General features: G+C 35.7%; 1 protein-coding gene across 1 annotated transcript; it reads left to right on the top strand.

The window, feature by feature from the left end:
* Positions 1-6835: 6835 nt before the first annotated feature.
* Positions 6836-13485, top strand: LOC103971252 (RNA-binding protein 1). The gene is made up of 7 exons (XM_009385232.3): positions 6836-7065; positions 9917-10038; positions 10113-10323; positions 10399-10460; positions 10550-10631; positions 13023-13144; positions 13264-13485. Exons 1-6 carry the CDS (start codon positions 6939-6941, stop codon positions 13121-13123), a joined length of 705 nt encoding a protein of 234 aa, XP_009383507.1. The 5' UTR covers positions 6836-6938; the 3' UTR covers positions 13124-13144; positions 13264-13485.
* Positions 13486-14219: the final 734 nt, after the last annotated feature.

Genomic DNA, 14219 nt, shown 5'->3' with positions numbered 1-14219 from the left:
GAACTCCCAATTTAGGATTGTGGTATCCGAAATCCGATAAATTCGATTTAATAGCTTATGCAGATGCCGATTTTGGCAGATGCAGGATAGATAGAAAAAGTACATCCGGAACATGCTAATTTTTATGACATACACTTGTTTCTTGGACTTTCAAAAAATAAAACTCAGTTGCACTATCTACGGTGGAAGCTGAATACATTACTGCAAGTGCATGTTGTGCATAAGTTATTTAGATGAGGAATACTTTAGAAGATAATGGAATTCACTTAAAAAGCATTCCTATAAAATGCGATAATACAAGTGTCATATGTCTTACAAAAAATCTAATTCAACACTCTAGAACTAAGCATATCGACGTTAGGCATCATTTCATACGCGATCAGGTCTTTAACAATAATGTCGTTCTAGAGTTTATTGACACAAAGCATTAATTAGCAGATATTTTTATAAAAGCCTTAAATGAAGACCAATTTGAATTCATTAGAAGGGAACTAGGCATATTAAATTGTCCCTGAGAATAAGCTTGTTTGAATGTACTTTCCAAAAAGTTTTTTTATCCTCTTTCCGTTCTTTCGTGGATTTGATTTCCTCCTCTTTCGATTCCAAATGACATATTAAAGTACAACCTAAGATCCTATCCTATCTTGAGCCAAACACCTCTGAAAAACAAAAAGGGAAAGGAAAGAAATTTTTTCTTTCTCTTCCATGGCATTCCAGCGGTGGCACCGCCAGAACCAACGGTAGCATCACCTGAGCACTCGGTCGCCAGGCGGTGGCACCGCTCGGATTGGCGGTGGCACCATCCAAGATCCCTTTTATAAGAAGAGGGGTTAGGGTCGACGGTGGAACCACCCCCAACCCGTGAGAAATTGGTTCAAGCTCTCCCATAACTCCTTGAAAACTTCTCTAACCCTCATTCCAATTTTAGAAGCCTAGGAGAGGGATTCTTGTTGGTTCAAGCTCTCCATCCTTCAAGGAATTTTTCATAAGGTAAAATCTAAAATCTTTCCTTCCTCTTCTCATTATTTTGCCTACTCTTCACAGTTTCATATTCTTGATCCATCATCTTATCTAGATAATGGCTCCTAAAAGATCAACAAGATCAAAAGGGAAAAGGGTTCAAGGAGATTCATATGGCCAAAATCTTTTTAGATCCAAAGAAGTAGCTCTTAGGTTTTCAAATTTCAAAACAAGAACTATACATAAGGGTAAACATGTTGATCTAGATGAACTAAGAAACCTAGAACCCATTAGGTGGTTTACACATCTGGATGCCTTACCTCTCCTACAAATCAATGAACCAATTTATTAGTTAGGTTATTTTATGCAAACGAAAGTCTAAGTACTTACCTTTTAGGAACACAAATTAGAATATTTGATAGTACTATTTGTGAACTAATTGAAATTTCTGAAATGGATAGGGGCTATTACTTTAGAAATAAATGGGATGTAAATATAATCAGAGCAACTTACTTCGAAGCCTTAGAAACCATCTTTAAAAATCCAAACTCAGGCATGATAACCAAAAGTTGTGAGCACTTACTACCCTTTAACTCTAAAATTCTTTATCACATCATGACTAGCATACTACTTCCTAAGCAATTTCATCTTGATAAAATGAGTCAAATAGAGTTAAACACCATGTATTGGATTATAACCGAACAACATAATTGCTTTGGATAATCTGGCAACACATGCAGGATATAATAGCTAAAGACACTATGTTACCATATGGGGGGTTAATTATTCGATTAATACTTACCCATGATATTTGTGTCTCACCTGATGAAGAAACAATTCAAGTTGATCAATTTAATACCATCAATAGAAATCTACTGAAAAGACTTAGGTGCACATTTAGCAATGGTATATGGGTTGGCAACCTAGAAGGATTGATCCAATTCCCCCACCAGTAGAACACCCCGAAACACTAATTTTTAGGGGAAATGAATCTCCTCCTCATAGTCCCTTTAGTGTAACACCTTCAGCTCCTACTTCATCTTCTGAAGAACTCATTATGAAAGAATTGCATCAGATCAAATCACAACAAGACCAACTCAAATCAAAGCAAGAGCAAATTCAAATTCAGCAAATTAAAATTTTGAAGGAACTACGACAAATGAATCAAAAAATAAATGTCATGTATAAGAACTATGGATTTCCTCCTAAGAATTAATCGATGTGCCTTCTTACCTTAATATGCGATCCTTATATGATTACTCTTAATGCCAAGTTAAAGTTTTATCATCTTCTTTCTTTTGTATGAAAGCCATGTTTTTTAATGAGATGAATTTTGGATGAATGTTGAATTTTATATGATCAATCTTAATGCTGGATTCCTTTTCTAATGATTTTATGATCATAAATTATACGCTTAAAGTCTCATCTTCTTTTTGTTGATGATAAAGGAGGAGAAGAATGAGCAAAACATGACTTGTGATGACTTGTGCCAATTCGATAGCATGACTTAATGAAAATATCTTATACGTACCGATAGCATGACTTGTGCTAATTCGATAGCATGACTTAATGAAAATATCTTATACGCAATGATTGCATGACTTATATGAATTGCAAAAGCTTGTGTAATGTAAATGTCTTATATGCATCGCAAAACTCTCTGAGAATATCGCAAGTTCTTAGATCATATGAAATCATGCCTTACATTTATGAAATTCATGTTGAAAATTCTTATCTCTTGTCGAAGTGATAATTGTCTTTTATTATTCGACTTGAAAATGATTTTCATAGCTGGAAATTATGAGAAATACAAAGTTTTGTATTTGCTCACACATATAGAGAATAACGATAAGTTCAACGGATAGAACTTATCGGTTTAGGCTTGAATTCAAAGAGATTGAATTCAAGTGTTTTTATCTTCTCATAATATGGCATATAGATAGGGGGAGTTATGTTTAACTCCGTCATCAATTGATTGTCATCATCAAAAAGGGGGAGATTGTTGAATCTCGAATTTTGATGATAAAATCAATTGATGGGTTAATTGATCTAATCCATATTATTGAGTTAAGTATGCAGGATTAACTACGATAGCCTAAAAACATAAAGCAAGGATACCGGAGTCAAGTTCGATAGGTGTTTGAGAGTCCGAAGATTCGTCGGAGATGCTGCTGGAACCAACCGAGAAGAAATCGGGGACTTGTCGGAATTTTCGAAAGTCTGCCAAAGAGATCGTCGGAGGTTCGCGGAGTTCACCAAGAAGGCTTGGCTACTCGCAGAACTCGCCACAAGATCGGGAGCCTATTGGGAGTCCGCCGGAAGAAATCCGAAGGTGTATCGGAAGTCCGCCGGAAGATCACCGGAAAGCTCGCCGAAAGGAGACTTGACGTTTGCCGGTTGAAAGCTTGCTTAGGACTATGTTTTCAGTTGCGTAGTTTGCATATAATTAGGGTTAGGATTAAGGGATAATCCTATATCCTGGTTAGGGGCCAATTGGGCCCGAATATGACTTGGTTCGGGCCAGATTTGAAGCCCAACCAATGACCAGTAAAGGTCGGGTGGTGGAACCGCCGGACTAGGCGGTGGCACCGCTCAGAACCCGAGGATCGGGTGGTGGTACCATTGGATTGGGCGGTAGCACCACCCAGCACCCGAGAGGTCGGGCGGTGGCATCGCTAGCATCGGGAACCCAAGAGAATTCAATATTTGGAGCCCAAATTTGAATCCTCTTGGGATCTATAAATACCCCTCAATTCTCAGTAGAGAAAACAACTCTTGAGAAACAATAGATTGAGATAAAAGCCTTAGCAAAGTCTTTAGCAAGTCTTGTTTTCAATTGCTTGAGTGTTCACCTCCTTCTTTCTCGTTGAAAGTTTATAAGAGTGTGAACCACTTGTAAAAGGTTTTAAGAGGGGTATTTGTCCTTCCTCTTCAAAGTGATTTGCTAGTGGAAGTTGAGAGCCTCTTCGAAGAAGGCTTCACAAGTGGATGTAGGTCATTTTGACCGAACCACTTTAAATAGGCGTGTTCCTTGAATGTGTGAGTTCTACTTTCCTGAAATTCTTATTTACTAGCTTTCAGTTTTCATCTACTCAAGTTACTATCGAAACGAAATCTCCTCATATTCACGAATTCGTTTTTAAACTTATAAGTTTTAATCCGCTGCACTAATTCAAACCCCCCCCTCTTAGTGTCGCTCTAATCCTAACAAACATCACATGCGCAACAGAAGAATATCGGCCAACACTTGAGGCATTGAGGTCAACCATCATCGAGGTATCCAAGTTGACCATCGTCCAAGACATCCAAGTTGGCTAGCACCCAAGGCATCTAGGTTGGATAACACTTAGGACATCTAGGTCACCGAGCACCTAAGGTGATTAGGTTGGCCATTGCTTGATGGGGTAGATTAGTCTAGCTATCGGCTTGATGTAGGCAAGTCAGTCCAATCATTTAGGGTGTTGCCTCTTCTAACACACTCATCCCAAATCAAGCGTCGGGGTTTGCCTGATCCACCCATGAACAACGCACTGAGCGAACACTTGGCTACACTTGCGAACCTATCCGAAAGAGCTCCATAAGTACACCTTCTAATGGGATAAATGATAGGAAAAATATCTTCTCCCAATTGTAGCTCGACATGTTATAGCACTATTAGCGAGATCAGGTTAATAATCAAGCAATTGACACCAATCTAAAATAACAATCCATAGGATGTGGAATATTTCATCCATACCGTACCATAGAATATTCTCTCATATTAATCCACTAAAAAAAATCACCTTGGGCATAATAATCGAGGTTTGTTCATTAAAATTAATTTACTTTTATTGATAGTTAAGCATCCAAAGGGATTGTATAAGAAAACAAACTCAACCTCGATCTTTTTTATAGGTTGGTCACGGAGCACACATCCGAGTCGACCCATACCCTAAGCAAATATTTGAATTTCTCTTTCAGCCACGTTAAACTTTCTTTTATTATTTTTTTATATCAAAGTGAAATAAATATTCAAGTTTTAGTTTCTAGCAATAAATGTATCTTATCTCTAATAATTTTTATTTCGACTTACTTTTAAAAATAATTCCTTTTTTTTTTACTGTAGAGTGTTCCTTTCTCATTTTTTAATATTTTTTATTTTCCCTTAAAAATGAGGTGCTTTATTTATTTTTTTGTTTCTTTCTCTTTTTAGTGGTTAGCCTTTTTTTTTTTTTTACCTCTTGGCCCGATTCAAGGCATTAAGAATTAGTTCAATGAATTGTGAATCGAGAACCGAACCACTTCAAGATCACAAAGAATAACAATGATAAAAAAGAATACTAAAAAAATTAAAAATTGATAAAATGAGTTTGAAGACATGAAAATATAATGCCTAAAGATTTCAAATATTTTATAATATTTAATTATAACTAAGTGATAAAAGATTTAGTCATAATATTTTTTACGTATAATAAATATAATTACACAAATCTATAATAATTCTCAACTTTCTTTCTTTCTTTCTTTATATATAAATATATATGTATATATATATATATATATATGTATATATATATATATATATGTATATATATATGTAAAATTTATGCTGAAACCTTAATTTAGTTAAATTTTCTACCTATTTTATTTTTAATATATAATACTTTCAAATTGTTTTTTTTTTTTTTTTGACTTGAATGCAATATTCATGTCTTTCGAATATGAGCTAGCAAAAGCTGATAGGGGTTATATTAATCACACTATTTTCTTTAAAAATAATTTAACTAGATTTTTTGTGCATTTATATGCATTAGAACGTTAATTTTGAAAACCACAATAATTTGAATGTTAGCCTATCATGTTTTTCAAATTAATTTACTATTTTATTATATATTTAGTCACAGTTTTATTTACCATATCATTTTTTTCTTTTTTTTTTTAACTCGATTCTTAATTTTTGGAAAAGGTGTTGAGTTTGTTGAATTGTAAAATAAAACTTATTATTTTGATCGATAAAATTGAAAATCAAGAGAAGAAAACAAGGAGAGGGTGCTTAATCAAAATAAATTTGAGAAAAAAATAAATAAATGGATTCATATTTATTTAAAAATATAAAAAAAAACGGATGATTCACTTGTAGAATAATGAGTCTCTTCCTTTAAACATCTATACATTTCCAAATGGCTCTCGAATCAATTTGTAAAATTACAATTTTAGATGATCCAAACCAATTTTAGATGGAATTATTTTGTTCATCCTTTAGGAATCCTTTTTCTCCCTTCCTCTTTTCATCACGCTCATCACTTTCTAGTTTTTGTTATCATCATGCATTTGTTATCCATCATATCATACGTGTCTCTCTTCTTAACCATTATTATCGATCCCATTTGTAGGCTTCCACATTTTTTTCTCCACTATCCCTCGTAAAGATTTCTTTTACCTCTTTCTCTTTCATTTTCTTTTTTGGCTTATGTTATTATGCTTGTCTTTCTCTCAGTTTCGTCGTCATCTTGTTTGTCTCTTGCATTATTATTAGTCTTCTCATTTTCTTTTGTCAAAAAAAAATTATGCATTAGTTTTTTTTTTTATAAATCAATCTAAATAGTTAAACTTTGATTACATATTAATTATGTTAACCTAAAGATTTTGATTATCGATAATAATTTTTTGTTATTTTGTAATAATCAACCAAACCTAAAGATACGCTTACTTTTCTTACCGACGATTACCAGATGATAATAAATTTCTAGAATCGAATCTCAAATAATAATAATAATAACAATAACAATAACAATAACAATAATAATAATAATAATAATAATAATAATAATAATAATAATAATAATAATAAATAAATAAATAAATAAAATAAATAAATAAATAAAAAGGTGCATTTTTCACCAAGGCTGTTCGTTTCCCTCTTTGCTGTCTCGCCTCCGCTCCTCACTTTTGCCGCAACCCATAACCCTAACTGCGGTCCTAACACGTCGAGGCTATCAATGGCGGACGCGTACTGGCGGTATGCGGACGCGCGCCACCAAGCGGCGGCGCAGGCGGCGGCGCAGGCGGCGGTTGTCGTGCCCACTCCCCAGCCTGCCCTCAAACGGCCTCGCTCTGACTACCCTGGTACGTCGCACCTCGCTGCACTGGCCATTACTTCCTTCTTTCGCCTCTTGTTAGTTGTCTTTCTTATCTTGTGCTTCGGTTTCTGGTTATTCTTTTTCTTTGCTGCTTGTTAGATTTTTCTAGGGTTTTGCTGCCTCCGTGGTGGCACCTTCTAACTCAGCTGTCAGACGGCGGATCTGCTTTCTTGATAAGTTGGGAGTAATTAAATAACGGTTCCAAAATTTTAGCCGATTTTAGGTCGGCGAACAGTTGTGGGGTTCCTTGAGACCCTTTTGATTCAGAAGGGCGTCTTTTATGAAATTTGAGATATTTTGGTTTAGAAGAGGTGTTTCTCTCGGTGCTACCTTAGGACTGAAAGCAGAACGCTGGGATTTTGTAGGCTGGAAGTGATTAGGTTCCGCAGGTGATGGAATTTCTTTTTCCGTCTCTTAGCCAGAGAAATCTTTTAATATTTTTGGCTTAGATTTTTTTTTTCTCATGCCAAGATCTTCTTATTATTTCATTGGATAAGAGAACTTCAGAAGCTAGATTTATCTGCCTGTACAGCGTAGAATTTTCTTTGACGGACAATCAATATTTGCCGAGGATTGGTTTTCTCTTGTCAGATTTCGATGTTGTTTGACTTTATAAATCTGAACAAGCTCCTGTAATATAATGTTGACTTGGCCATGTCATGCACAAGTTTCTTTTTTCGCTCTACTTTCCATAAGTATTAAGGTGACTTTTTCTGAAAGAGAAACTTCTCCACAATGGCAATATTAGTAGAAATATGAAATCATCTGAATTTTTATTTATCAATTGCTATGCAGTTGGACTTACATGCCAGGGTTAATCGTATTTCACCTTTTTCTGTCAGTGGTTTCCATAAGCCCACAAGAACACCTAGATATGATTTGAGACGATGGATTTATGATTAAAAAATTGGACTTGGTTCAAATGATGAAGCACTGTATTCGAGGAAAGTCTTTGTTGGGTTTGGAATATATCTGCACTAGGTTAAAACTATTTAACAACCATAGAAAAGTAGACTGCTCTTTGTTCACAATTACTTCTGTGGTATTCTTAGTATCAGTTTTCTTTGACTGAGATGCTAGAAGAATTGCAGTAATTTGACTGATTAGCTGATCATAAAAATTGATATCAGGACTTGATCGGGATTGGTTGGGAACATTTGGAGAGGGATTAGTATGATTGGTTGAATCAAATTAGCATGATCAAAGTTGACGACTGGGATGATATAGAAAAGTTCTAATAGAATAAAAATGTAAAAATAAAAAGCATAAAATAAATTTATCTTATGCTAAATGATTCTTCTATCTTCATATGTCTTAGTTTCTCTTTTCCAGAAAAATGAAACTGAAACTATAAACAATACTCAATTATATAAAATTAGTAATGTAAAATTACAAAGAAAGATCAACTAAGAGTAACTACTATATGTTCATTGGAAATAAAGATATCCTACAAGTATTTTAACCATACAAAGATTCAAAACTTTTCATCCTACACTTTTGAATGTATCAGTAATCTCCATTGTGGCCCCAGTGTTACCCTAATAGTCATTCAGGTACAGGGTAATGTAAAAACAAATAAATAATATGATTTAAAATAAATTCTGATGCCATCCTCCATTTTCTATGGTAGGATTCTTATTTCCTTCAAATTTTAAAGAGTAGTGTCTTTTTTTTTTCCTATTATACCCATTTCATTATACATGATGACTAATGGTGAATATTGTAACAATGTTGGTTAATGTCATTATGATGGTTGCAACAAAATGTAAATAGTACCAGTGTCCTATCTTTCACAGTCAGTCATAAATTTTATTTTTATGTTCCCTCTATCTCTGTATCTCGGCCTTCCTCTTCTTCTTACCTTCTCTCCTCTCTTACTTTTTCTTTAGATATCATGGCGTTGGTTAAAATTGGCCAATTTGGCTTCAGTTGGATTGATATAGCAATTGGATTAATATTTAATCACTAGGCCAAGAAATTACCTGGCATAAGGTTGAAAGGTACTGATATGGATTGCTTGTATTGTGTCATAATACAGAAATAATGCCAACTTCAATGAAATTAAGTTTGTGGTCCACGTTGTAAAAGGGGTTAGAATCATTGTCATTGTTTCTTGAGCATTTTTTTAGTTGCATCCATATCTATTCTGGATGAAATGATGAAAGAGCTCAGCAGTATGGGCCCAATCAAATTGTGGTACTTGAGTATTTTTTTAAGTTTTTTCCATCACTGAGGATATTATGAGATGCAAAACTTCAATAAGATTGTGTGTGACCCATTGCATCAGAAAAGTTTGCTGGATTGAGTTGAGAAGTTTTAACCTGACTATGGCAATTTATTGGCCAAATTATTAAATTTATAGTGGACTTGTGTAAATTGGTGGGATCGTGGTGGTTGGTTGGAGTCGATGGATCTATAATGGATTCTGATTGATATCAATTGCTGAATGGTAACTTTGAAAAGAAAAATCAAAGACTGAAAGATGAAGGTAAGCAGGCTTTTGTATCAGCATTGTGATTGCTTATATCAACCTAGATTTCTGTGTCAATTTTTAAAAAGGTTTTTAGGAATTTTTGAATTAAGAATGAATTACTTGGTGACCAAGTACAGGATATTTCCAGATCTATTGAATTGTGCTCTTAATTTTTTTTTTCAACAAATTTACCTTTTGGGGAAAGCCAAGTCCATGACTATCTTTCATGATTTACAAAGTGGTTGAGTTATTTTCAATTTGCACTCTTTTTTTGTAAGATAAGCAAGTTTGCTGATGCATTCATCCAGAAAACATACATTTCTCATCCACCTTCCTTAATAAGTGCAATCATTTCTCTTTAAAGATATGCCTGGAGGTTCGGAGATGCTTGGTTATTACACTCATGATGAAGAGAGGACTGGATACCGTGTAATTAGGGATACTGAAACAGTTGAAGCTTCCTATGATCGTTACCTACGAAACGGGGTACAATTCTAATGCTTTGGTGCTCATTTGTTATTCTTTGATCACGAGGCTAACTTGTGGAATTTTTCATGTAGATTTCATCTTATGGCGCTGGAGAACCCGTTAGGCCTGTTGCTGGAGGAATTACTGCTCGCCCTGTTGATGATCGGCGAGTAATGGGTGTTGCAGGTATGGATCGGAGTGGATATGGTGGTGGGAGGATGGAACCACCTCTTCCTCCAGATGCCTCAAACACATTATTTGTTGAGGGCCTCCCTTCAGACTGTATGCGCAGAGAGGTCTCTCGTATCCTTTGCTGTGTCCATGTCTTTCACTAGTTAGTGTGGGTCTTCTGCTGTTTTCCCTTTACTTTTGCTGCAGATATATTTCGTCCTTTTGTTGGGTTCCAGGAAGTCAGGCTTGTGACGAAGGATTCCAGACATGTAAGTCCTTTTACGTGGGAGAATTAGTTTATTTGATGAAGTTTCCACTCAATATTCATATCATCAATATTTTAAATTCAAATGCTCAGCCTGGGCAAGATCCACTTGTCCTATGCTTCGTTGATTTTGTCACCCCTGCTCAAGCTGCTGTTGCGTTGGAAGCCTTGCAAGGTGAACAAAAATGCTAAGATGCTTAATGCCACTTATGTTTCAGTTATCTATGTTGCTGCCTATTCTTGTTGTTTATCGCAATGGCATTCCAGAAGTATAGTATACCTGCAAATTGTGAATAAATGTCATTTTCTTTTGGATCCCTAGTGGTTCTTCTGATGCTGCTAAGATTTTGATTTTCCCTGTCTACTGGCCCAACTGTGTCTTCTTGCCATTGATTAGTCAACTTGAAATTTAATGTTAATATGGTTTGATTTGAAAAGTTGATGCTAGGGGATTAAATAGGCATATGCCTTCTGCCACTTCAGGTGGTCTCAAGTACAACATTTTGAAAATCATAGACATAGATGCGAGAATTGGATCTAGAGGTATATCTGCGAATTGAATTGAATTAGATGACAGGTTTGTCTATGGCATTATCTGAGTGCCTTTTTTGAGACTAGGCAAAAATGAGATACAAGGATATGTAGATTTATGAGGGGAAACGACTATCTATGACTTAGTTATTGTGTTTGGTATGTGGTTAGTGGGGATGGACATGAGAAACCAAGTAAACTGCTTAAAATCAATGATTGACTTGAGAAGTGACCAGTCAACATGGTTAAAATCAGGGATCGCAGTATCGGTTACCTTACCTGTGTCAGTCCATGACTGGACCAGTACGGTCTGGTCCATTCTGGTGTACCATGGTATGCCGGAACGTACCATGATATTGTTGGGCATGTGGGCAGCGGTTTTGGCAATTTGATTTGGGCTGGTCCTCCTTACAACTCGGTTTTGGCAACTCCTCAAAACGGGTGAGCCAAACCCTAGGTGAAAGATAAAAAATATATTATATATATGCTGAACCAAACTGGACCACCTGATTTGGGCTGGTTTGTGTACTGGTTGGTGATTGGACTGATAAATACCTGCCAAGCTGGACCAAACCGGTTGGTTTAGCAAACCATGTGTTGGAATCTGATTGCCTTGGAACTAACCATTCAGAGAAACTTTGGCATTGTCATGAATGTCTAGATAAGGAGTTGAAGATCATATATTAGCCCAGACATGATAAAATAGCATGGTCAGTCTTGCTATTAGATTGGTAGGCCATGGATGATCGACTTTCTGAACTTTCTCAGACAAAATGTTACTGTGAATTTGAAAGTTAATCATCTAAGTCCTTTTATTAGTGGAAATTTACATGTTCTACCCATGTATCAGTTTGAAAAAATAGACTCATCTACCAGTATCCATACATTGGCACTGTTCTAGTGAGAAAATTTATCTATCCCTTGCATTGTTCCGTTATTTTTTGACTATTTAATCTTTTCATTTTGCTCTGGTAGGAATATTCATTTCTTTTTCTACTGATCACTCATTGTTCTTTCTTAATGTTTGTTGGCACTGTAGGATTGTTATATGCTTTCAACGTTTGGCTTGCTATTAACTTTGGAACTAAATGGGGTCAGAATTTTTGGCTTTTAAGATGGAATATGTTTCGACCGAAGTGAGGCAGCATGATTTTGCTGCAAATAGGTATATTAAATTTGATGGACTAAGATTGAATATATGAGATGTAACTTAACTATATTAATGCTAAGAGAAAAAAGAAGAAGTTAGGATCGATGAACAAGAAGGTTTCTGTAAGTTAAGTTTTTAGGTGTCTTGGATCTTCGATTCAACATGGGAGTGGTTGATAGTAGGTAAAACTTGAGTGGTTAAAGTGGAGAGGGGTATCGCGAGTTTTGTATGATTACTAGATGCCGTTTAGATTAAAAAATAATAAAACATTTGTTAGGCCAGCCATACTTTATGGTCTCAGTTGTGTGGGCAAGAAACAAAAATAAAATACAAAAAGTTTTTATTGTTGAGATAAGAATGATTGAGGTGGATTTGCGGGGTCTATAGGACAAAATAGGTAAGATTCATTTAAGATGGTATGGACATGTTCAAGGAGACTTAATACTGTGATTAGATGAGATGAGACAATTAGTATTAGTGATGCAACAAAAGGTAGAAGGAGAGCTAAGAGGATCTTGTTAGAAACTATACCTAGTAATTTAGTTATTCGTAATGTTACTAAGGATATTGTCTTTTATAGTGCTCGGTGGTGGTAAATGATCCATGTAACCAACCCTGAATGGTTGGAATATTACAGCTCGCTATATTATAACTTGAATAACCAGTTCATGCTATTTTACTGCATGTTAGTTAAACCATGGGAATTGTGCATAGTGTGATTTCAGGTGTTAAAATTGTATAGATTGACAAATGCCATTGCTTTGTTTCTCTCCACGGTATACATTAACTTCGGTGGATATGGCTTATTGTTTTTATTATTTCATGTGAGTGCAAAGAGTGAGTATATTATCAGAGAAAAGTAGTCATGGTTCATTTTTTTTGCAGGTTACAAATTTGACGAAAATGATCGAGAATCATCAAACTTGAGGCTGCAGTTTGCTCGCTTTCCTCCAAGGTCTTCAGGTGGGCATCGTGGAAGACGTTGAGTATCGGGTTTACATTTGCAGGTGACGTGCCCAATTTGTATATTCTGCTGTTTGCTGTGAAATCTTCAAAAGAGTAGCAGTACTTTTTATGATGGCATTTTGAATTGAAATCATTGTTCCATGATCACTTTTTCCTGTAGGTCTGGTCAGATTTGGAGGACTTGTGTGTTGTTGCACCTAATAGTTGATCTATTCCTGTCCTTTACGCCAAAATACAATACAAGTATCTGTAATAGGCATTCGAAATTTGAAGTAATCGAACCCTTGTGTGACTTTTTATCTGTCGTAATTTGAAGTAACCATCTGTCCGAAGCTATTCGAACTTAGCGCAATGAGTCGCAAGTTGAAAATTTTGTTTGGAATTGACTTTTAAACCGTGGGTGAGTGGATGGTATTGTATTCCAACAGATGGTCCGATGCCATCTGACTATCTGATACTGCTCAAAATGAGATTAAAGAAGCAGCACGCACTAGTCTTAAAAGTATCATTTTGAGCAGCTTCTTTAATCTCATTTTGAGCAGTATCAGATGGTTGATGGCATCGGACCATCTGTTGGAATTCCAGTGTGTTGGTTTCGAGACAGACGGCTATTATGTATGGATCATGACTCTATATTATTATCTGCATGTATCAAAGATTGACATTTCTCGTCAGACGTTGTCAGATAGAGACACGGGTGAGATCTTTCTTGCACGTTGTTGTAAGATGACGTTAATTGAACGGGTGAGATGTTTCGTGCAAAGAAAGACCTCGACGAGGAAGGATGCAATCGAAGCTCTTATCTCCAATGCATTAAAGAATCAGGTGGCAATCGAAGCTCCATCTACAGGGCAGGCATAGGGCGGGCATCTATGCAAGTACAAAAAATAGTAATCCAAAATAAATGATCAAAATCATCGAGTCAAGCAGTTATGAATTCGATGAGTGTGTCACGTGGAATAAAGAATCGAGATTGGTGAGTCATGATCTTCAAGATCAACATGAGAATTAGAGATGAAAAGGAGAAACATTAATTGAGTGTGATGTTCCATTCTTGAAAGGACATCATCCTTCATCCTCTTTAGTTAGAGGAGGTAAAGAGGGATTGATAGTAAC

The sequence above is a fragment of the Musa acuminata genome, chromosome BXJ1-11, assembly GCF_036884655.1.
Source record: "Musa acuminata AAA Group cultivar baxijiao chromosome BXJ1-11, Cavendish_Baxijiao_AAA, whole genome shotgun sequence".
Classification (NCBI taxonomy): domain Eukaryota; kingdom Viridiplantae; phylum Streptophyta; class Magnoliopsida; order Zingiberales; family Musaceae; genus Musa; species Musa acuminata.
The sequence above is the reverse complement of the archived record's forward strand: the minus strand, read 5'-3'. Positions and strand labels throughout refer to the sequence as shown.